Here is a 25,068-nt window from a genome sequence, read left to right on the forward strand (position 1 = left end):
AATTAAAATAATAGCGTAGCTAAAAATTATTACTCTAATTATTTTTTAATTCAATTATTTTGTTCGGATTGATTATTACTCAGTGCTCTCTTGCGCTTTCTATACTACTTTTTGTTGTACTTTTATCTACACATTTCCGAGATAAATTTCACTTTTCTCATTTTTCTTTCCTCACTCTTAAATTTAATACCTATACAATTAATTTATCTTGAAAATAAACAAAACGGAATAATTGTATAGATACTAAATTTTAGGGCAAGGAAGGAAAAGCAAAGTATAGAGTGTATAAATAATAGAATCGAAAGAAGTATTTTTTTAGCTAGGTGTGCACTAATTGGTTGCGTGTCCCTGACATTTGCGTGTATGTCGCTTGCTCGTCATGTAGTATGCATGTGCAATGCGTCTTGTTCTCGCCGATGATATAGTTGATCGAATTGATTGCTTACAACACACAGTGAACAACAATTCATGCTGTAATATAACGTTTTTATTATCTTGTTAATTATCTTTAGAAGAAAAAGTGGATTTTTTTTAAGCGAGCCTTATCATTTATATATATTTTTTATATAAAATAGAAAAGCTTATCTGTACAAAAAATTAAAAAAAAGAAGGTAAATATGAAAAGTAACAAGGACAAGAGAAATTGAATTTAAAAGAAACTTTTTAGCTGTTTGAAAACGGAAAGATCTAATTTAGTTTAAAAGAGTTCAAGTTTTTTAAAATAAATTATTAGTTATTTTTATTTGAGAAATATTTAGAGAATAATATAATTATGATTAAATAAAAATCATATCTATAATGATCACAAAAGCCAGAAAAGTATTATTTATTTTGTTTATTAAATTATTTTACATGTATTATATTTAATAATAAAAAATGTTCTTTAATGTAAGATAAAATGAACTAAAACGAATTGCTAATTTAAATTTAATGAAAATTGAATTTTAGACTATAGAAGCTATAAGTTGAACTTTAATTTCGCGACGATTTTTTAAATTATTTTCTCTACAGGCATTCCTATAATTGGAGTTTTCAGATTTCAAATCGTTAAGCGAATTCTTTATTCTTAATTTCTTTTTTTTCGTGCTTGTTTTAACAAGCGCAGACGGGAAATCGTATTTCGGCGCATAAAGTCATATTTCATAGTTCGTATCATTTTGTACTAACCTAACCTCTTTTCTGTTCCATGCTGTGATGTGTGATCAAGCTGCGAACAAGACGTGTACAATTTTGATTTGTTAAAGCGCAATACTGTGTCTCAAGAAGATAAATCCATAACAGAAGAAAGCAGAGAATCCTGATTTTTTTTTTTAATAATAGTTATCATTTGCGTGTTAAAAATTTGTAAATAATAGAATCATATATAAAAGTGAGGTTAAGATTTTAAAGATGGTTAAAGCCAGCAAACAGAACCTGGCGAAAAGCTTTAAAAGTAAGTTATATATATATATATACTGTAAAAGTATATCCATCCTGAATTGTATTTGAAATTATTTTGGATTATTTTATAGCGCTATGGGTTCGCTTCGATGCGGACAGTTCGGACCAGCACCAGCTGTTTTTCAAGGAACACTCCGTAAGAAATCAGGAGCCGGAGTATCCCAGGAATCAGACTCTTTTTGTATTAAACGTACCGCCGTATGCAACCACCGATTGCCTGAAACATGCATTTACTGATCTCTGCGGGAGCGTACGGTCCGTTACGTTTACAAGTGCGAAAGGATTCAAAACTGCATATATCGTTTTTAAAAAAGAGTCTTCTTTGGATAAGGCAATGGAACTTTCGAAAGATTGTGTTATCACATTAAACGGTACCAAAAATCTGTGCCTCACAGGACTGGAAAGTAAGTTGTACCTTTGACATTATAGAAATTATTCATTTTATTATCTGTTTAAAGTAACTGGCTCAATAAGGTTCATTTAATTAATTTTATTTTTTAAAACTCTTAAATAAAGTTTTCTATTTTTAAATCTCTCTATTTTACTGTTAAATTTCTATTAAAGTTTTTAAAAAATTAAATAATATTAATGTATTATATAGGCCTTATTTAACCTGGATATCTTTATTTTTATTTAAACAGAATGGTGTAAAGAATATAATGATACGATATGTGACGAGGAACTAATGAAAAAAGACATTGAGAAATGCATAGCTTCATATGAAAAGCAAGTAAACTCTCGTGTTGCAAAAGAGAAAGCTGTGAAAGAGAATGATGAAGGTTGGGTGACAGTAACAGGTGGAAAGAAAAGAGGACAATTTGCACCAACTAGAAAGGAATCTACCATTAACAAGGTGCAACAAAAAGAGGAGCAGCGCAAGAAGAAGAAGGAATTACTTAATTTCTATACCTTTCAAATTCGCGAAACAAAAAAGCAGAGTAAGTACAATTGTAATTTACTATATATTTTGTTATAGCACAATCTCTTTTTTAGAATAGTGCTTGACTGTGATCTTTCTTCCAGGTTTAGCAGAATTGCGAAAGAAGTTCGAACTGGACAAAAAAAGACTGCAGGAATTGAAACAAAAACGGACATTTAAGCCATTTTAGGTATGTTAAATACTGTAAATAATATTAGGATATAATTGTAAAATTATTAAAAAAGTATTGTCAGAATTATTTAATTTTTTAGTAGAACAAATGTACAAGTGCCTAATGACAGTATTTTTTTATGTACAAATAACTTAGAATATCGATCGAATAGACTATATTATCGTCGTTATTGTCGCCATTACGGTCGTCATCGTTTTCCTCGTTTCAAGCTGCTTTAGTTGCATATGTTTGTAATGTCCATTCCACTAAAAAGTGCTCATATGACAATGGTTGCAGAAGGGCTAATAGTTCCTCTAAAACAAACGTTAAATATATTATATAGTAGTGTGAATACAATATATATATGTATGTATGTATAAAAGTGTATACATACGCTTATTTCCATAAATACAGTTCGCAGACATGGCTGCGCTAACGGCTTGTGCGAGTCGTTCTATGGCTAAGTCGCGCGAGATTGTGTCGACATTCGGCCGATTCTGCAAATTTGCCGTCAACAAACGAGTAGTAGATGCTAAGTGTTGCGCCGAGATCGCGTGCTTATTGCTGCCGCTATTGTTCAATCGTAGTACTGAGTCCATGAGTAACTGTTGAACCTTTGAATAAAAATTTCGCGACTCTTCCTGATCCTCCAGACTGTTCGTGGTGTTGTGACGTAAAGGACTCAATATGCACCACCTATGGACAAAAGAAAAAGAATTATTCGATGTTTTTATTTATCATTTTTGTGCGAGGTTACGATATACTGGGAAATGACCTGAACAGGCCCGCTATGGGTGTTATCGGTGTCATTGGGATTCCACCGGTGGGTAATGCTGGATTATCCATCAGAGGCGTTAACAGTAAACTCGGATTCTCGTCGATCCATTCGCCTACCAATCTGAGCAGCTCAGTAGATGGATCTTTATCCTCGTAAACTTCACCTATTGCTGTCAGCAGATTGGCGGTGAAATGCGGCGCGAGCGCGGGCAGTTGTTTGAGCCTATCGATGGATTTTGGAGTAAGCACGAAATAGTCGTTGAGCACGTGTCTCGCCAGTCCGACGCTCTGCGGTGAGGTCGAGCCCAACTGCTGCATCCAAATGCCAGCTGCGTTTAAGACTGCCTTGTTTTGTGTGGCAATTGCCAATGATACCAGGTTACCTAGGATCTTGTGTCTGGGACTGTCTGCCGGGAAGAGCGACAAAAAGAGGGCATTGCGCACCGCGGGACTGCCGCCTGGACTCTGGAAGAAATCACTCATGATCTCTATCAGCTGCAGCTCCTGTATCGCTGTTATGTTACGCTTATTCTTCCGCTTCTCTACCTCTCCAAACACAAACTCTGATATCAAGTCCATTTGCAGATCTACCTGCTTGCCAGGTCTACAGCAAAGTACCTCTTGAACAAACAAATAACGAATACAATTTAATATAATCGTTCAAAGAGAGAAAGAGCCAGTATTAAGATATATTGTAAATAACATGGATTTGTACATTTTCTATCTATTTCTATCAATGTAGATTGACTTTAATGTCGGTTTGACTTGTGCTTTTTCTAATTCGTAAAACTGGAATTAGATAAAAGGTAAATTAAATTGATTTACATAGGATATTAGCTGCATTTCCCTGATACAGAGAGCAAAGCTAAAGATTGATCTTGTCACCAACTCTGATTAATTTAAATCAGCTGATTAAATTTATGAATTACAAATTGCAAATTTAAAACAAATTGTGTTATTTTGCTTTCCTTATCCATTTTCAGTAAATTAAATAAAATACAATATCTTTATTCAATAATACACGAGTATTAAATAATACGCTCAAATAATAAATTAGATTAGGAATAAAAAATCAGTTTTAAGTTTTGCAATTTATAAATCTCGTCTGATGCTTTTTCTTTAAGTTGATCGGAGTTGGTAAAACCGGCCTTTTAAACAGATGATCGCGACAAGATAACCTATAATCGCTTGTACCGATTCTGCACAGAGCTTCCCTGGCGCAGTAAGGGAAGTCCAGCTTTCGGAGGGTCTGCTTCACGTCGTTCCCAGACATCGTAACACGCGGATGTGGTTAACAGCTACCGCGAAAGGCGCGAAAAAAAAAAACGTTTGTTGAATCCTCGACGTTAACGTCTGTGACAGTGACAGCAATCATGTGCACGCGCCTGTAGCCTGTAGGTGCGCGTCGCGATGACGCGCAGCGCATTTACCGCCGCGATGCGGCGTATCGTGGCGACGCCGCACCGGTGGGGCCTCGCCGCCGTCGTCGCCACCACCACCGCTTGGCCAGTGGCGCCACCAGCGAGTAGGTTGCGAAGCGCATTATTAGTCAAAACAATCCGCCGAATTGGTGATCTATTTTTAGGTCGCGCCCACCGTAGCCCACGGTGCTACGCCGTTTTTCCCCGGAGGCCCGGAAAAAAGGTTTGCGCGGCCGGTGCCCTTCCGCGACGCCGTCTCGCACCCGCGTTAAGGTTCAACGACCCCCTCCCATCGCGGATTGTGACAGGCCAAGGAGCCGTGCGGCCGTGCGCGCGGGCCGGCCATGTTTATACCGTGGTGAGAAAATTTTCGAGCCGTGCGCCGAGCGTGCAGCCGCCGTGAGCCACGAGCGGGACTATCTCCACGTGCGCCGTGGAAGCGCGAGATCCCCGCCGCGCCTACGAGCCCGTGCCCGAGGAGGCCCTCCCCGCAGGACCGTAGCGTAGCGTTCGCAGAGCGACGATGGAGTCCTCCGACAGGGGTAAGTTTGCTCGAGGATGCGATACCCGCGTGGGAAACGGCGGCAATATTGTGGCATCTGACACGGATCGTGCGACGCCCCGGGGGGCAATGGCAGTGTCAGGGTCGAAACGGAACTAGTTCAGTGACCGCGTTCACCGCCGGGGTCTGCCGCGCGTCCGCGCGACGACGTTTCGGCGCCCGGTCCGGACGGACGTCCGCCGGTTGACGGCCGACCCGGCCGTCGAGGTCGCGGCGGACCGTCGACCGCTCTCGGCGAAAATCTATCGCCGTTGCAATCGTATCTATGTCACGCGGCGTGCTTTTGGCCGCGACTGTACCAGCAGCAGCGCGTCGTCCTCTTTCTCTCTCTCCACCGCTTCTTGCCGTCCTCTCTCTCTCTCTCTCTCTCGCTCTCGCTTGCTCCCTCGCCTCCCCCGCGTTTTTTCTGTCTCTTTCTCGCGCGTCCCGTCCGCATTCGACGAGGTTTGAGAAGGATCGAGAGAGAGAGAGAGAAAGAAAGAGAGCGCGCGCGCGTTACTCCTCCGGGGCATCATCCTGCGGATCGCTCACGGGCACGTGGTGGAACGAGCGCCGCCGGACGAGAAATCCGAGACGGCGATCCGCCCGTGCGCGCTCGATCCGCTTGATCGTCGGGGTCTCTCCTCTCGCTGTCGTGCAGCCGGCAAGAAAGCGACGCGACGACATTTTCCCCGCTGGCGCACCAGGCAGAGCAATCGCCAGGAAGAGAGAGAGAGAGAGACCCGTAACCCGCGAGAGTGCGACTGGCACGGGCGTTCCGCGTTGCGCAACGCCGCGGCCGTAACTGCGTGTCTTTAACCTACATTGGGAGGGTACCGCGCGCGACTCGAATCGGAGTCACGGTGTCGTTTGACAACGGCGTGCACGGGCTGCACACACGTGAGAATTATTATCGCCTGACCGAGCGCCACCGCTCTCCCCCTCTGGCTGGCGGGCCTTCTCTCCCTCTCACCTCCCCTCTCTCTTCTCTCTTTCCGTACCCCGTACCCCTCGCTTCACGTCGACGCGCCTCGCCCCGCAACCGCCGCCGCCGCCGCCGCCGCCACCACCGCCGCCACCGCCACCGCCACCGCCACCGCGTTGCCTCGCGTCGCGACGTGGCGACACCTGCCGACCGCTCGTGCGCGCCCTACCTCAAGCCACCGCGAATTAACCCTCCCGCGTCGTCGCTGTTCAACCCTCCCCCGGTGCTCGCCGTACTCTCCCTTCGATCATGAATCGAAGCGGGGAAAATTTTGTCGCCCTTCGATGGAGCAACCTGTCGTGGGGAAAAACGACCGCAGGGTTGGAACGATACCTTTGTCCTTTCCCGACATCCCCCTCTTTGCGCATGATTGAGACGTCGTACAGGTGACAGGTTAGATTCAGGTTACAAATTCTTATTTAATTCTGTGTTTAATGTTTTATTATTATTATTATTGCGAGCTCAATTATTTCAGAAATTTAATTTCATACCATTTTTTGTACCAAATTTAAAAGAAAGTTGAGTACTCGAGCAAAATTTCTACTAAAAAAATTAAAACTACTTTGAAACTTCTTCTTACATAATTAAACACATCAAAATGTAAGTTGCAGGTTGCGAATTCTTATTTATTTTGTGTTAAATATATTATCATTAATTCGAGTTTAATTATTCCGAAAATTTAATTATCAGATTATTTTGTCAAAAACAGGAACTCGAAAGCTCAAGCCATATTTGCATTAAAAAAAACTTTGAAATCTCTTCTTGCATAATTAAGCACATCAAAATACAAGTTGCAGGTTGTAACGAATTCTTATTTATTCTCCGTTTCTTGTATTATTATTCTTTTTCTTACAAACTTGGCTAACTCGTGACTGGTCGATTTCTATATATGGAAGTTTCCGAAATCTCAATAAATCCCACTCCTTATCCTACCTAAAAAAATCTTTATTGAGGGAGACCTTTGTGCGATAGAACGACCGAAGCCATCAATTTTCTTTACAAACAGTATCGAGTTTCTCTTTTGTCGAACACCTAGGGATCGCAGATAAGTTGCTTTCTTGTGACAAGTAAAAATTTTGTTAAAATCATTACAAGTATTCTGTTTCCATTTTAAATTATTATCTGAATGCCCATTTATATTTAAAGATTATTTGTTTAACTAAAATTACTTATTTAAAAATAATATAGATTTAAACAACAAAAACGAGGCGTTGAATCGCATTATGTGCGAGCAAGACAAATGTTGAGTTTCTTGAGGAGAATATTATTTTTGCTTCAAAATGTTAAAAAAAACAATGCTTATATTTTTGTGATATTCGATTTTTTTTGTTCTATTTGTCTCCCTTATTGCAAAATCACTCATTTTCATGTACATGAATAATTATATTTCTTGAAGAATTCGGAATTTTTGTATTTTTTGTGTAAAGTTTTATTACTTCAACTACTTTAACTAGAAAACTCTAAAATCTTTTGTATGCATTTGTTATAAAAAGTTAGAATTTTTTAAGTCAAATAATTTTTTACCCAATTTGCGCGAATGATTAATCTTCGGTAATTATACATTTTTTCCCAAATAAAGTTCAGACATTTGTCTAGACAAATAAAAATACATTTACGACGTTTTAGAGGTTTTTTTTTTTAATCACTTTAAATAAGTGAAAAAGTGCTCTGGTTCGAGATACCCAGAATTGTAGGGATAAAATGTCATTTTTCATATTGCACTGTAAAGATTATTATTGCGAACTGAATTATTTTGTAAATTTAATTATCAGACCATTTTTTAACAAATACAAAAGGAAATATAAAATTTAAAGTAAATTAGCATTAAAAAATAAAACTGCTTGAATGAACAAAAAATGGAGTGATACTTCAATCTATTCAAGAATGTACATGGAATCGATTGAACAAATCACACAGTTAATCTGATATTTCAATAATCTAGATCATTAGCGCAATCGACTGTTGAATCAAACGATGATACATTCGATGAATTCGATATATTTCGTCGCGCGAGATTGATCACCAATCAATCCGAACAATTTTATCGCGACGCGAACAAAACTCGCATGTGTCGCGCTTTGTACATGACTAATCCGTCATGTCATCCGATTATGCGTGTTTCAAATTGCTCATTAGTCCTGTGTTTCACGTTGGCCGTACTGACGTAATACAAATTCATGCCCGAATAACAAATAAGTTTCTCAGAAATTGAAATTAAGTTCAACTTTGTAAAATTTTCAATTTTAGTGTCGAATGGTGCGCTTAATTTATTCATTTTTTTTATCTTCTCCGTTTTTTTTTCTTCCCGTAGCCAAAATTTGTCTTTTAGGCGGTACAAATATGATGATGTTCAGGTGGACGAGAGAGAAAGGAAGCGCGATAAGGCCGTGAATAGCGTGAATACGCGCGAACACACTCGTGAAGTAAAATTGCGCTCGCGGGAGCGTCTCGTTTCTAAGTTTGGCGCGGCGTGGATGCGGCGTGCGACCCAACCGACGACCTTTCTGCATTCATTCCGGTCCCCGCGAGATCACGGCCACGACTCCTCGCCTCGTTCCCTCTTCTCGCTGCTCTTTTCTTCGCATACCTCGTTGCCTCGCCATTGCTTTCCTCTCGCTTTTCAAGACGTCGCGCTCGTACGGCGCGACGGCGGTCCGTCTTGTGGGTGGGATAATCCGCGATCAATTAGATAGGACTTTCGTTTGTGAATTTAATACACGATCAAATCTGTCGGAGAGACGAAGGAAGAGAAAGAAAAAAAAACAGAAAGACAGACACAAATTGCTTTTAAATTTGCGAAAGAATGCATTTGTAAAGCGCTTGCCGGAAAATATCCGAGACATTCTATATACCTACCTGTCAAGGTATCACAAAGAGTGGGAAGATTATGGATGTTTGGAATTTCGAAGAAGATTCCATGTTGATGTTCATGGCGATAGGAATATTCATGGAAAAACGGTGATTGTACGGCGGTTGAAACGAAACAAAAATCCCGTCCACATTTTCACAGGCATAAAAGGGACGACGGGAAACGGAAAAGGCGTGTGCATGCATATGCAGGCAAAAGTGCATCTGTAAAATTTTTTTGACCTGCCGGCCATTCTGAAGGACCCAAAATTCCGAGATTTCTTTGTCCTGGACGGGATTGCTGGGCTGCGCGTTCCACGTCGCCCTTTATCCTTCATTTTTAATCCGCGTACACCATCCACGCGGCGTTTTGTTCTCTTTCGCGAATCTCCTCTCTCTTACTCTCTTTCTCCTCTCCCTGTTGGTCTCTTCCTCGTTATATAAGTCCAAGGACGAACCGCGCTGCTACGAGTTCCTCTCCCTCCACCTCATCGCTTCTCTCTCTCTCTCTCTCTCTCTCTCTCGTTCTCTTCGTCCTTCTTCGATCTCTCTTTCCCTCTCTCGCACACTCCTGCTCCCTCTCGTTCGCAACGCCGTCCTCCTGCACCATGCACCGCATCAGACGACGCCTTATACGCTGCTCCTGTTATTCTTCTAGCTTCCATACTCCTTGCTTCAGCGTTCAGCGTAGTTCAGGGTCTTCCAAAACGAGCATCGCGATTTCTGAAGAAAGGGAAGAGGGGGCAGAAAGAGAGAGAAAGAACTAACACAGCAGACGCGACGCGAAATCTCAAAGTGCAACAAGGTTTCTGCCATCTTATACCACAGGCTATCCTAGACTTCTCGGCTATATAGGGTGTTCCAAACACGTCGAGCCATCGCTTTCTCAAAGGCTCGCACACATAATAGCAGCTCAGGTATAAAAGTCGAACGAAGGAAATGATTAATCATTTTTCAAGCACGCGTTTTTTTCAAACGAATTTGCGCAAACCCGCAGAGACTGAATGCTCTGCCTGTCTTTTGAATCTATTCTTTCCCTCTTTTCTTTTTGGAAGTTCACCACTAACGTTTACGTTTAAACTTCGATGAACGAGTCGATTGACCGACTGGACATCTGCTCGTGTCATCTCAGTTGCTCCAAACTGTGAACCCAGGGTGTGTGCTCGTACACGTACCTTTCCTAGAAGCAGCACACAATCACAAAAACGGCTTACCGTAAAAGAAACCTTTCAAAAAAGAAAGAAAAGAGGAAAAAATATGATTATGATGTAATCCGGAAGGCGTTTCCGCGACTCGCTATTTTCAACGTCTCCCGCGCGCGTCACCGGTAAGATTGCGAGGATAGAAAAATATCCAGCAAACGGCCGGCCATTAGTCGTTAGTCGTCATTAAGGCGGGAGTTCTCAGGTGCGGTATGTCGTTTCTCAGAAGCGGCGTGCACCGTATCTAATTGCAAATGCACCGTCGTTAGGTATCGAAACATAGGACGAGAGACGCTTCTTCCTTCTCGTCTCTGACTCTCTCCCTTTCTCCTCGCTCCCTCACGCTCGGATATCGCGCCAATTAACGAGATAGAATTTCGCGAGCGTGGGCGCAGGACATGCACATTCGCTATTTAGATATTCGGCCTGTCGTATCGCGCGCAGCCAGGACGTCCTGCAGTTATAAAGCGTTGCCGGTTTTCCTGAATGAAGAACGGTCACGCGGAGAGAGAAATCTCGGATGTGGGCGAGAAATTTCGATGTGATTTATTTGTTTCGCGCGACGCAACGCCACCGGACAGAACCATGTGTCGAAAATGACAATGTAACGTTACATTTCGTAGAACATTCCGCGTGAAACATTCTGCGCTTCGAACAAGATTCGGACGAGCAGATGTAAAATCTCTGCTTCTCTTCCGCTCCTTTACTTTAGATCGGATGACAATATATGGAGAAAAGTTTTCTTTTAATTTGAATATATGGTAATCATAAAGCAGCGTTGTGTTTTCTCTGATTTCTTAGTATCTACTACAAATATTTTATATTTTATCACAGTAAATTATTTATTAGTTACTTTTACTGAATTATATAGTTTAAGTTTCAATAATTTTAAAATATGTTGAACAATTTATGATTATTATTTTAAATAGAATAAATGCTAAACAGCGAAACATATGAATATTTTATGCAAATCTTATAATACATGCTATTTGCAATCTAATTTAATCACTTATGATAATTTTACTGTGCAGAATGTTAATTGATCGGCGCACTGTATATGTGCATACGCACGCGTTTATATCACAAATAGACAATGCATAATACTTATCAGTAAAAGAAATGGCGTAGCCATAAGCCAGGAAATGATCTCGAGAGCTAGAGGTTCCGAATCTTAGTAGAGCAAGCATATTTTTCAAAAGACTATATATATATATAACATTTAGTGCATAATCGTATCAAAACAAACATATAGTTATATATTATATAAAAATTTTATCTTATAATATTTTACGTTGCTGCATGATAATTTTTATTAAGCAATTTATAAAATGTTTTATATATTCCAAAAATTTCTATTGTTGCTCATAATATCTGATGAGTTGTAAAATTATGTCCCAAGCTTATCACTGCACAGTAATATTTGCAGTAAAAATTTTGCAATAAAATAAAAAAAAATACTCTGCGTATGTAGGTTGCGATGATGATTACTTGCAAATGAAACAATCGTTGAATTATTATTAGATTCGCGCGGTTACACTTTTCGTCAACGAAAGGGAGACTGCTCGATTTTTTTTTTTTTTTTTTTTTACGATTGAATGAACCGATCAGGTATAGTACGCGCGCGATTGACAGCAGATGCACGCTCGTAGACGTGCGTACACTCGCATGCACTCGCGATGCAACGAGTTTATTGATCGTTACAACACGCGATCCGGGAGAAGCGCGCAGCGCTGCGCTCGAGCGGAGCACAATTATGCAATTGCGTTACGCAATTGTTGCACCGCGCACATTGTTGCCGGTTTCTCGTTGCGAGTGCAGAACGCGCCTGGTCGACCCAGTGACATTGGCGTTGCCCACCGCGGAAACGGGACACACCTACTCCATATTGTAGCGCGAGCCGTGTACCACGACGAAGGCCACGAGTCGCGATTTGTTCATGCATCGCTAAGCATGTGGTTTTCTTCCCGCGTGCGAATCTGCGCTTGGATCTGCCTCCGTCGAGCTTTCCGGTGTGATCACCCGGCGATATGGAAATTGATAGCGACACGCATTATCGACGCTATTTGCAAACTAACGTTCCGTTCAATGTAGCAGAGAGAAAAAAAAGAACTCGACTGTTTGCCTATTTAGCACGCAGAAAATATGTTTGCCATTCACGTCATTGACAGGTTTTTTTTTTAGGTCTGTCGCGGCCTGTGAAAAAGCCTACCTTCTACACACGCTCGCGTTTAATAGCCACATAAATTATCGTCCCTGACATGGTGACACACAACGATTAACGATAAATAGCTGATAAGTGAATGACAAAGGGAAAATTAATTTTCCATCGCCGGTAAACACAAAGTAGATTGCATTTAATGCAGAGCGCACCATGTCGAAGTGCGCTCGCAATCATCTCAATTAGCACTCGAAATTACATATCGTGCAATTCAGTGTGTTACAACGAGAAAATAACTCCATGGGAGCGAAGCGTGATTTCTTTCAATGTTAAGTGGCACGTGTTGTACGATGAGCGTTCAACGATCGGCAAATGCACATAATTTAAAGTTCTGTGTTAATTCTCGCTCAGAAGTGGAATCAGATTTCGCGAACAAGCGAATACTCTCCCGTAATTGCGAAACACTCGTGAAAATGAAACCAATTACCGTTTCGCGCATGAACGGGTTATTACACACTTGAAAAATAGATCGTCAGCACTTTTGTACTCGTCGCATTTGTTGATCGATCATTGCAACGGCATTAAACGATGTTGTACAGCATCACGCATTATACAATGTATATGTCACATAATCGTTTATAAATAATTCATGCAAGTAGTAATTATTCACTATTCTCTGCAAATTATCTGAATAATTTAGCGTTATTACCAGAGCGATCGAGCAACTCGAGCAACTCGATGAATTTTTCAAATTACGAGACTGGCCATGGGGATATAACGAGGTTCTAGCTCATGAAAATAAAAAGCGCAACTGCGCTTTTCTCTCTTTCTCTCTCGCCGCGGCGCTCACTTCTCCTTTTTAACTCGTGAGAATTATAAGTTTCGTGGGGTTCCTTAATGCGCCGCTACGCCTCTGCTGTCGTCCACTTTTCCCCGACTTTAGAGTCTTGCCACGAACGGCGGCGATTCCCAACGGCGATTATATCCGAGGCATCGTCGTTCTCGAGGCACGGTCGGTTCGCCAATTATTTCGCCACGGCTGCGGGGCCGACCTTGGCCGGGAGCAGCGTTGCACGAGCCGCCGCTGCCCCGCGCTTAATTAAACACGTACTGATAATTTAGTTACAGGGATTGCACGGTGTACCATTGTACGCTATATTCGCGACCGACCGCCGCCACCGCTACCGCCGCCACCGCCGCCGTCCTCTCGCGTACGCATGTATGCGGGTAGCAATTAAGATATCTCGCGGTTGCGCGATCACATGTTTCGATTTCTAGACGCTCTCTCAAGGACGGTCTCGCGCGCGAATTTCACCGTTTGTGGATCCTCCATGCGTCGGACGCGCGCGACACGATTCCTCTTACGCGGGGATTGAGCCTCCGATCGATGCGGAATTGATAGTATTGCAGCACGAATTGCGGCACGACCGGGCAATTTTAGCCAATTGCGACGAACACGCACGCACGGATCGGCGATACATTATTACTCGTGGTACGACCGACGGCATGACGCATGCGACTCGCGCAAGGCGCGCATACCGAAAAACGTGTATTCTCAACTTGAGAATTTTTCTTATTTTTCTAGTAGTCTCTACTAAAATAAGTATCAGAAGGGTTTTTTTTTAACTTGAAAGAGGGAATTATAATTAATCATTTTTAAAACATGCATGTTGCCTAAGACAATTAGCTCTTCGATCTACTTTTTATTATTGTCTCATCTCTCTATTATTTATCGGGATGTTTAAAATTTTGAGTAGCAAACGCATCACATTACACTAGCAATGTTTAATTATTACGATATAATTGTTGCAAGCATCAAAAATGAAACATTGTTTGCATATCATTGTCCAGAATTTCGTTAGGAAGAATATAATTCTTAATTTCAAAGGATATTCTAGAGAAGAAAAATATATTCTCATTCATTAAGATTATGTGTTAAGAGGACTTGCAAAGTGTATGATTCTGTTGCTTTGAGAATACAATTTTTTAACACACTTTTACGACAGCAGAGATGATAACATTGTACTTTTGGTCATGGAGCATAAACAGATAGAGAATTAGGAAGATTTTATAATTCAGGAAATCTTAATTTCGAAATCGAAATATCACTTCCTTATTTGCGTGCAGAAGTGTTGAAATCTCGCATAATGAAAAACCGGGTTTTTAGCCGAGTCGCACTTCGAGACTTTATCGCGAGTATTTGATTTACTTCACGACATTAATAGCACGACGACGAACTAAAGAAAGTAAAAAAAAAAAATGAGAGTCGTAGGCCGCGTGCATGACCAGCGCAACGCAGTAGATACGTAAAACTTTTAAATACGATGCGATAAAGACGCATTCGTGACGATAATAAAGTTGCATTAATACTCTATACATGACCGTAAAGAAGATTCGATGCGAATCGATCGATTACAAAAGGATTCGTAACGGATTCTTTTCTTTTTCAAAGACGTTATCTTCGTCTTTGCTCCTTTTGAAGGGAAAAGAGGAAAGAAACAGCCGCACTCGAAGATACAGATTGTTTTCAGCGGAAATTTTTTATCTGCCAGCCTCTCCGCACGTTCAGTTAAGAACAAAATTACGATTTTTCGCCGTTGTTTCATATTGATTTCTCTTTCCGCCACGTCGCACGAGTCGGCAAATTATTATTTGAAACACGTGGTTTTATGTAAAATTATTCTATTTTTAATGTAAAACTTATCTAATTCCAGTTTGAAACGCGTATTTTTCTAAAGCTTATCTAATTCGAGGTAGAAACTTTTCTTACGTATTTATTCAGATTATGTGATAATTATTTTTAAAAATTACTGAAACTTACACTTCACGTGTACTACAGTTTTCAACAGCGTCCAGTAAAAAATGCATACCCGCCGACAACGATGTTTCTTCCTATAGCCATTACCGCGTCCCCGCGACTACACCATTTCCATAATATAATTACCGTCGTTGTATCGTTCCCGAGAGCGTCGACGAGAGAGGCCACCACCGCGGCCGAGGCATATAATATATATTATATTCACATCATACTCGCGTCGTATAGCGATATCGTTTCGCGGCGGAATAAAACGCGTGGACTTCCCACACGACGGCGGCGGTGCGCGAGTGCGTTACGCAATCCATGCGTGGGTGCGGGAGGAAGGGGGCGCGTGCCCCCTTTGCCTTTATCTCGAGGGCACGCACTCCTCGCGGAGAATTAGGGGCGGGGAAGAAAGGGAGGCTGTGCGTTAGGCGTGAGAGAAAAGTGCAGGTCGAGCGCGCGCAACTTTGACTCTGATTTCTTTTTTCTTTTTCTCTATTTTTTTCGCCTCGCGCGCCTTCCCGTCGTCTCTGGCCTTCCTGCATGCCACGAGGCACGCCATTTGTATTTCCGCAAGGCTGTGCCTTGACGCCACGCACTCGCGCACGCAGATTGCGTTACGAAACGATTTATTATCGCGTTGTCCCCTCCAAGGTCGACGACAACGATGAACGTACCTCGCGTGGAACACCGACAGGTGAGATCGCGATGGCGGCGGGCGGACGGACGGACGGGCTCGGCTTCGCAGCTGTTCCGGCAGAAAAGCCGCGAGGCTGCGGGCGCCCTCGGGATCGTATCAGGGTGGATCCTCTGCGAGATCGAGGTTGAAAGTGTAGGGCGTTCAGGGTCAAAACAGCCAAGTTCATAATACGCGAAGGAAACGAGTTCGTATTTAAAGTGAATTTTCCAAACCCGGGGAGCATCGAGAGCGAGATTCTTTCTTCGTGTAAACACTGTATTCCAATTCGTATCTGAAGATTGTGTTTTTAGGTTGTAACTGATAAGAATCCAGATAAGATCAGGCGACACCTTGTGATTTCAATTAATTTCATTTTAGTTGTCTTACTCTCACGCTTCGATCTCGGCGGATTCTTAATTAGTATCGATTTGATTCCGGTATTGGATATTTCTCTCGCTACAAAGAATTAAACTGGTTTTATTATCGCATTAGAGACTCTCTCTAAAGAATTTGTCTGCGGAACGGAGGCCAACAAAGAACCCTCCGTGATTCCTTTTTTCGGTACTGCGTCGACTGCGTTTACGGAAAGTCGGTCGCCACGTGCGCAGACCGGAAGAGGGAGGGAAAAAAAAGTCTGCGATACGAGGATGCATTAAGAAGCTCGGGAGGGTACTTTAGAACCTTACGTTTGGCCTCGAGTTTCGTCACCCGGTGTAGGGCATCGATCGCACCATCGTTCGCTGGTAGCCCGGGAGAAAGAAAGAGCGAGATAGAGAGTGGGGTCGAGGAGCGGGGGCGGCAGTTCGGCGCCGGGGTGTCGTCCGGGTAGAGTGGGGCAAGTGCACTCCGGCTCACTGCAAGCGGACCCTATATGCAATTGGCTGGAAAGTGCATCGCTGGAGGGGATGCTGGAAGAGAGGCACCGAGTAGGAGAGAGAAAGAGAGGAGGCCAGTGCAGCGAGACAGAGAGGAGGAAGGGTCACGGGAGGGGAGGGCGGGTGCATACACGAAGTAGACATATAGGTCAATGTCGGGACACTCCTGGTGCACTGTTTAGCACGAGTCACCTACTGACCTACTTGCCTCCTCCTTTTGCGTACCCTGACCAGCGTACGTACCGTCCCGGTCACGGCTTCCCGTCCCGGTCACGGCGTCGCATCCGTTCTGCACTCCCCGGTGTCGGCCCGTGTTCGGTTCGGCCATGGATAAACCCCAGGTCTGATGGAGAAATGTGCGTTCGTGCTCGTCCGTGTTCGTCGCGCGAAACTCGTAACAGCGGCACACGCTAAAAACGATGACCCGCGTCGATAACGCGGCCGCGACGCGATAACGCGGCAACGCTCCGCGATATCGCTATTCGGCCGTCATAGAAATTATATTGACAATCCGTATCGCCGTTGCTGATTAATTGTGTTCTGCGGTATTTCACGTAAAATACGCATAATAATACGAGAATTTCAAAATCGTTACCCTCTCAACGTGGACTTGAAAAAATTTTACTATAATTCTAGTAAAATTTAACCAAAGAATTTCATAACATAAAATAGATTGGTTAAATTTTACTAAAATAAATTTACTGAAAAAAAATGATTATAAGAGAACAAATTTCAAGAGAAAATTCTCTTTGTGCGCAATTAATGTCGCTTGTAATATTAATTCTCCCATTTATGTATGCTGTCGTCATGTACAAGCGGGTGTAATAAATCTTTTGTCATTTTCATAGAGATAGAAATATATATATATATATGTATATATATATATATATATCTGCTAAAATTACCCGGACAAAGTAAAGAATACCATACTTTAACAAAATGCTGCGTCGAGAAATTGCGAGGCATCGTTGAATCGCCGCTTTGTAATTCACCTCCGCGTTCTATTTATGGTGCTATCTTCCGAGATGCAAAGCGGCTGCATCGGGCGTACGTAGGTGCATTTCGTCATCCGGACATTTCCGGAGCGGAAAAATTTCAGCGACGCGGGATGCATAAAGACCGACACGTCTCGCAAATCCTGATCGGACGGACAACTATATGCGACCTATATTTCTCTCGCGCTTTCATCCATCATTTCTCTTTGGCATCATTGGCCCGATTCACTTTTCCCTCTCTCTCTCTCTCTCTCTCTCTCTCTCTCTCTCGCTCGCCGTGATTTACATCTCGCCCCCGCGAAATGTCTGCGCCGCTAAATGTCAACATATATTAACACATTTTTATTGCGGTCGCACACAGCCGAATTATCAACAGTCTCAGTAATAATATTAATAAAAATGTTTTTCTCTCTCTTCCAGAGGAAAATTAAGAACTAAAGAAACTGAACGATAAATGTCGATTGCAATAAGATACAAATTAGTCGTTTTTATGCGAATTCACGAATGGCGATGAGCATTGGATTCCAAGGGGTTGCATCGAAAATAGAGCGAAAGCGAAAGATCGTATGCAGAGTGTCCCGGAGTTACCGAATGTCCTTGATTGAATCAACGACATTCGATCGATTTTCAGGGAGCTCGATAATTTGTTGATGGCGTGATAAAAACGCGCCTCTAAAAATTCGGCTTCAACGTACAGTTGTCTCGCGTGCACGGGACGATCGATACGATGCGATCTCTCAGATGCGACAGCTTCGTTGCCGGACACGTCGATTGTCTCGATTTAATCGGGTACGCGCCATGTAAATGCTCGCTTTACTTATCGCCTCCAGGCATCGCGCGTTTCACGCTTGCTCGCTAATTGGGGGAGTGCCCGGGGCGAATCGAAGGTAAAACCGATCGCTCCGACGTAATAATAGCGGCCCGTTGCTTAGCAGTAAAACACGTGTATATTTAGCAGGCGACGAACTTTACGAGGCCGCTCGTCGAAAGGATCGGTCGTCTCTCGTTTACACCACAGTCGCGGTTTTACGTGACGCGGCTTCATTTACGCGATGGGAATGTCAAGGTCGGCTCCGCTAGTCGCGCGATGCAATTTTCAGTTGAAATGCAACCACCGGCGCGTGGAGGAGTGAGGGAACAGTTTTTCGCCCAGGAGAGGCGGAAAGGAAATCGTGCGCGTGCCCGAAATTGGGTCAAGTGCGAATAAGCATGACGCAAGCAGCAGGGCAAGGACCATCCTCGAATTTGCCGAGGACAGTAATGCCTTTGTTAGAAAATACGATTATAAACTGGATTACGTAAATAAACTTTCAACACTCTATACACACAATAATTTTATCCTGCAAATTCTTTTCTTGAAAGACTAGGGGCACTGCAATTAGTTAAAATATTTGTATACATTTTTTAAAAATAAATCATACGAATACTTTTTAGATTAGATATTGAAATATAAGAATTATTGAAGAATTTTTATTATACTTGTAAAAATAATGAGATTTTTAACTCAGAAGTATCGTGACTCACGTGTACAGAGAAGATGCCAAAAGAACAACGTGTGTATAGAGTGTTGCTCGACGTTTTTAGCTTTACATCATATATTCGAGTCGAGTATAAAGCTGGAGAATTAAAGTGTAAGGAGGGCTAATAATAAAAGTAAATATACTAGAACGTCATTATCTAAATCTTTCAGATCCCTCCTCGATTTCTCTGGTTTTATATGCACCGTACTATGCAATTATAATAGCGATATGTGTACTTTGAATTACGCTCGTAAACGATGTATGTTGCAGCATGCTTTTACTTATCGCGAAGTTCGTTACTAACATTTGTTTTCTTTGCTTTTATTGCAGGTGAGTACAACGATATCTGTATCGGTTATCATGCGCCAGTCTTACCCGGCTCGTTCGTGTAATACTCCTTCGTCACGTGAGTAGCTGTTTTTCAAATGATTTACATGCTTTCGTGATACCTCTGGTACTTCATAATCGTACCATCTCCAGCTACGTGCAACGATTAACTGTGGGCTTAATAAAGATTTACCATGCTTCACGAAAAAAAAAACATGCGCGTAATCCGCTTTTTTTATAAGCTTCTTATACCGAGGTACTTTATGGCGCCTACTTTCGTTGCATATAAATGCAAATCTTCATGTTCTAATTTTTGTGTTAGAAGCTTTAAGGTATTCTTAAGGGACGACAGAATGGTTTGGAATAGAAATTCAGTAAACTTTGACTCGTTAATAGGCACAGCAATGAATTGAATATAAAATTTTTTCAGTGGATTATTTATATTATATTTTGACAATGAAAAACTATTTTTAAAATTACAAATTATTAATATTTGAAGCTACAGTTTGACTCATTAGGCGGTGTAGATATGTGATTTTACAGAGACACGAATGAAATATTGAGATGCTTCTTCTCTTAAATTGAAAAGCATCAATTTTTATCTACAAAATTAACTATTTTATAGTGTTATTTGTTTTCATTTTATAAATAAAATATGAGCACTCTACTTTTCTAACATTTTGAATTTTTTTTATCGCCATTTTTTCAACTTTTATAGAATTTTTTTATTCTAGTTCACTGTATATTGTAGAAAGCTTTTGAAACATAGTACCATTTGTGGTATTATCTGCAAAATGCATGACTTACACCGTGCGATCAGTTTGCAACAGCTTCATATGTTAATATTTTGTAGCTTAAAGTAGTTGTATTATAATGTTAATACATAGTATAAATAGTTCACAAGACATTTCGTATTCATTTTATTACTGCGCCTATAGTAATGAGTCAAAGTTTATCGAGAATTTCATGCATCATTGCAAAACTTCCTACCCATTTTTAAACACAAGAAAGAAAGAAAAAGAGAGAATCGCGCTTGGTGATTTTTATCACGTCGTCACACGATTTAGAACGATAGATTGCTTCCGTCGGGAGAAACGGGGATACGTCGTCGAATGGTATATACATTATTTTTTTTCTCGAGATCATGCATACGATGCCCCGCGCACCGAGTACTTTATGGAACGGCCGTCATCCTTAACTCGGCCAAGGTTCACCTCATGGCCCGCCGGGAAACTACCGGGAGAAGATAATACGCGAGGAGGAGAAAGCGCGCGTTGTCTTTCTCACCGACCGGAAAACTCGCGCGATATCCACAAGCGGATACGCTTTATTGAACGGCGGTCAGGAAAAATGGTGTCCCGGGAGTCTGTAAAGCATCTCGGCGCGAAATTTCCAACGAGTTTTTCTATCGGACCTTATTATTGTCATTATTGTCCGGAGGGTTTTCCCATGGTAGATTGATTCTGTGCCGAGATACCGCTACATCGATAAAAATATCGTTAACACGATATTCGATTACCTTGAACCGCTGTGCAAACAAAAGTAGGCGTCTACAGCGTCAGCAATTACGCATTTTTCTCCGGCTATCGCTCCCAAAAAGAAAAGAAAAGTTTAAGCAAATAGGGTGACGGCCTTTATCTCGGCCTCATTACACCGTCGTTTGCATTTTGATTAAGTCTCCTACAATGTTACAATATCGTGATGACACGCGCAAGCTGCTGCAAAAACGCACGTGCTTGCGCAGATAACCGCCACACTATTTTTAGCCGAAAAATTGCCAAGTGCGTCGCATCTTGCGATAATGAATAACACTCTCCGTATTCCCTGACAGGCAGTCGTATATTTGCGTAATTAAATACAGGCCGCTCGTTTGGATCGCGACGAAATCGATATTTCATCGTGTGTCATCCGAAAATTTACTGCACCGTACATTACGCGTATTTTCAATTTATTTTATGTTTCATTATTTAGAGTGTGCCCGTAAAAAGCTACGAAATGCAAAAGTAATGAACGAAGGGCGGGCGTGCCTGTCTCTCTTCGAAAAGTCACTTACTATCCTTCACAATTAAGTTTAATCTCGTCGCGAATTGATCGTAAATCAATACGAAAGTTAACCGAACTTAAAAAAAGGATGAACGCGACGGGGGAGGGGGGGGGTTCACGTGCGCGGTACTATTATTTCTCGTTTCCCAGCCGCGTAAGAGATGAGGAGGCGTCCCGAAACGTGAAATAAACGCGTTCCGGATCGGTCGCGAGGAAAGCGCGATTCGGGTGAACGTACTATTTATACATCGCCTCCTATAAAGACGACACCGCGCGCACCGTTTCGCGTTTATAGGCAGTCCGTATCGAGGAATCTCGGGATCCTCCACAGAATCCGCCGTCGCAATGCAGTGGTCACGTACAACGTCCTTGACTGCTCTTTCCTCTTCCTCCCCTTCCTCCTCTTCCTCCCTCTCTTTCTCCCTCTCACGTGCACTATATCGTCATCTCTCGTCTCGCTCTTCGCTCCTTCTCTCCTTTCCACACCTACACCCGATTGATCATCCATCCTGTCGCTTCTCGTGGATGGGCATTATTTATAGCGTGGCAGCTACATGCGTCGTGCGTGGTAGCGTTAACGCGACCAGATGAACGTGTTGTATGTACGTGGATTCTCGAGACCACCGTTCGTACGCGAGGTGACTGTTTCTGACGCCCGGAATCATGCGTCTGATAAACGCATAGGCGTCCTCGCGTGCTCGATAGCACGATCGTCTTGGGAGATTAATCGAGCCGATTCCAGCTCGCGAGCTCGCGCTAGATCGAGTAACGTGCCAACTCCGTCCGCATTAACCGACCGTCGCGGTAATGTAATAATCATATATTACTCATTTTCGTAATTACGATCGCTTGTGCCCTGGCCACGGAATGCCGTCGAGGGATTCGGGGGCACCGCAGCGATCCACTGTTCGTGCCCATTGAATATCCCTCTTGGCGTTGTTCTCGCTCGGCGAATTCCTTTCTTGTTTTCTCTCTTTTCCTCGCTCGAAGTCGCTCATTAGGATTCAGGGAACGATTAGCCCCCCTAAAAATTCGCGAGCTTTCACAACGGGCGAACAATGACGCGGCTGATTGGCGAACCGCCTTAGAATTAGAGGCCGAATTTTGCATTGTACACGGCTGAGACCAGACGAAACAGCTGCTTCGACTCCGCACACTTGTCTTCCGTCTCCTTCGTCCAGGCTCACTTTTCTCCTCCCCCCCCCTTTCTCTCTCTCTCTCTCTTCCTTCGACGTCGGTCCTCATCCAACATCGGTCGTCATCGGCATCGTCATCACCGTCGTCGTCTTCGTCGTCCCGAGTAACGTTTCGACAGTTTAGGGATTCTGGTCGGCCACGCGGCTTTTGTATCGGACGAACTAGCATACGGTGAACGGACGAGAACGCGATATACATAAATGCAGGAAGTCTGAATCTGCGGGATAAAAAGTAGAGCGCGCGATCTTGGCTCGAAGGCTCGTCTGTTATTCGACGGCCGATCCTCGCGAGAGACTCGCGCTATCAGCAGCATCTGCCACGGTTCACTACTCGATATTGCGAGTTTCCGTGAGTCACGTAACTTCTTTGCCGAGAATCACGAGCTTCGTCTATGTGGAACGCCGCGAAATTATCATATTCTCCCTCGCGCCTTCGTCCGAACTAGTATTTCACTCGAGATAAAAAAAAAAAAACTCCGCATCAGGATGTCCGCGTCAATCCTCGTTAGTACACAGACTCGATCGTGTGTGTCGCACTTTTTTTTCTCCCAGTACAAGTTTATGAACAGTGATGCGTTGCGAAGAGACTCGTTTATGCGTTTTAGCGAGACACGTCACTCAATATCGTGTATATCGTGATGCATACGCATCGGAAGAAACACGGAATGAAATCCCTGAAACTCGATGATCCAGACCGACCTGATATTTAACGCTCACAATGATTCATTGTCCGACAATCGGAAGAGCACGCTGTCATTTGAATATCGATCCGAATCCCGGAGTGCATAAGGGAGAACGAGCTGCAACGCGGGATGCATTCAGATGCGCGTTTTGTCTGTCGGACCGTTGTTGCTCCGCCTGTGCGAAATTCCCGGATTTCGCTTTTGTTCGCGCCGGTTTCTCGGCCGATCTCGCTCTCTAGGGACCACATAGAATTGACGACGACGACGACGACAACGAGACGACGCCCCGGCGAAAACCAGTTCCGACGAAGAATGTAAACGGAATATCGGCGAGTCCAGTTAACCTTTTCTCGTCCTACTGCTGCACACGCAAAAAACTGGCAGCGACCGGCATGCATTTTCACAGTGTATGCAGTTCACGAACCGCATCAATTGGCCTGCGCGATGCTACCGAAAATCACGCGCGCTGCATCGAGATAAATAGGGTCACTGTACCGGTCGTTGAGCATTCGCCAAATGAGTTGAAAGAAAAATATTAAATTAATCACTACTAAAAAATAGTAATTTGCAAATAAATTAATACTTTTTATATCTAATTTCCATACAGGTCTACGATTAAAATATCACTTTTGCTTAAAATTATATATTCATATTACGTTGTTTTTATTTTGTTCATTGACTGGTGCAGTGACCCTGTGCAGGATATTATAGGAATTATTGGAGGGAATATTAAGCTTGTTACAATTGGGCTTGTTGTATATACGTTTATTGGTTTTCCACAAGTCTGCATATCAACTACATAATTTCTCAAACTATATACTCTACGAATGAAACCTATTTTTAGCATTCACTAACTTGTTGCGTTTATATCAGAAAATTAAATTGCAGAAGCATCTTACGAATGCAACGTATTACTACATGTAGGCGAGATCTATGAGAATTTTGAAATTCTTCAGAATTTTTCTTTGCGATTCTCAATATTGTCTTTGTTCTTCTCGATCAATTTAAACCATCAATCATCGTAATGCGAAATTAATGGAAGACTTTTTTCGAAAGTCCAAATTGTTCATTCCGGAGAGGTGAAATTTAACAAAACGAAGTAGCAGAGAGAACAATGCCTAAATTAAGTGGCGACGATAAACCGAAGATCAGTTTGACCTTCGTTACTTGAGCGTTAACATTTCTCCTCGCGATAACGAGTCGTGCGTAATACCGCGTATCGCAGATAAGAGACCCGCCGTGCTGCGGAGAGAGATGGCGACCCAGAATTTCGTAAAAACAAGGTCGACGCACGCGGAACAACAACTGTTGGTGTATACACGCGTTAAATATAATCTCGCCGCGCGACTGTCTGCCTTTATAAAGCCATACGACGACGACAACAGGCGACGGGGCATCCGATGTTTCTTCGCGAACACGTAATAAACTTTAAAGCTGGAAAGACGGCTCGCATGCACCGAAGAGTGCAGGGGCTCACAAGCGGCGAGT

At 42.6% G+C, this 25,068-nt stretch overlaps 3 protein-coding genes across 6 annotated transcripts in view; 2 read left to right on the plus strand and 1 right to left on the minus strand.

Moving 5' to 3' along the window:
• The first annotated feature begins 415 nt into the window (after nucleotides 1-415).
• LOC105200533 (ribosomal RNA-processing protein 7 homolog A) lies at nucleotides 416-2,819 on the plus strand. Of its 2 annotated transcripts, XM_039450904.1 has the most exons (5): nucleotides 416-1,432; nucleotides 1,512-1,844; nucleotides 2,082-2,378; nucleotides 2,464-2,549; nucleotides 2,688-2,819. In XM_039450904.1, exons 1-4 carry the CDS (start codon nucleotides 1,390-1,392, stop codon nucleotides 2,547-2,549), a joined length of 759 nt encoding a protein of 252 aa, XP_039306838.1. In that variant the 5' UTR covers nucleotides 416-1,389; the 3' UTR covers nucleotides 2,688-2,819. The 2 variants fall into 2 exon arrangements, with proteins under 2 accessions (XP_039306838.1, XP_011166451.2); XM_011168149.2 differs by having other exon boundaries at nucleotides 2,464-2,721.
• On the minus strand, nucleotides 2,605-5,221 carry LOC105200534 (uncharacterized protein C7orf26 homolog). 2 transcript variants are annotated; one of them, XM_011168151.3, is made up of 5 exons: nucleotides 4,503-4,714; nucleotides 3,855-3,928; nucleotides 3,307-3,773; nucleotides 2,926-3,227; nucleotides 2,605-2,845 (listed from the first exon to the last, which is right to left on the minus strand). In XM_011168151.3, the coding sequence occupies exons 1-5, from the start codon at nucleotides 4,579-4,581 to the stop codon at nucleotides 2,757-2,759; spliced, it is 1,011 nt and encodes a 336-aa protein (XP_011166453.1). In that variant the 5' UTR covers nucleotides 4,582-4,714; the 3' UTR covers nucleotides 2,605-2,756. The 2 variants fall into 2 exon arrangements, with proteins under 2 accessions (XP_011166453.1, XP_011166452.1); XM_011168150.3 differs by having other exon boundaries at nucleotides 3,307-3,928; nucleotides 4,503-5,221.
• The window catches only part of LOC105200537 (retinoic acid receptor RXR), a 74,395-nt gene continuing 54,353 nt past the window's right edge, over nucleotides 5,027-25,068 (plus strand). Inside the window, exon 1 of one of the 2 annotated variants that reach the window (XM_011168161.3) lies at nucleotides 5,027-5,271. In XM_011168161.3, coding sequence (XP_011166463.1) covers nucleotides 5,253-5,271 — 19 coding nt within the window. In that variant the 5' untranslated portion in view covers nucleotides 5,027-5,252. Of the gene's footprint in view, nucleotides 5,272-19,676; nucleotides 19,738-25,068 lie in introns of those variants that run through there. The other variant, XM_039450903.1, reaches the window with a different exon arrangement.

Source organism: Solenopsis invicta, chromosome 6 (assembly GCF_016802725.1).
Source record: "Solenopsis invicta isolate M01_SB chromosome 6, UNIL_Sinv_3.0, whole genome shotgun sequence".
Lineage (NCBI taxonomy): Eukaryota > Metazoa > Arthropoda > Insecta > Hymenoptera > Formicidae > Solenopsis > Solenopsis invicta.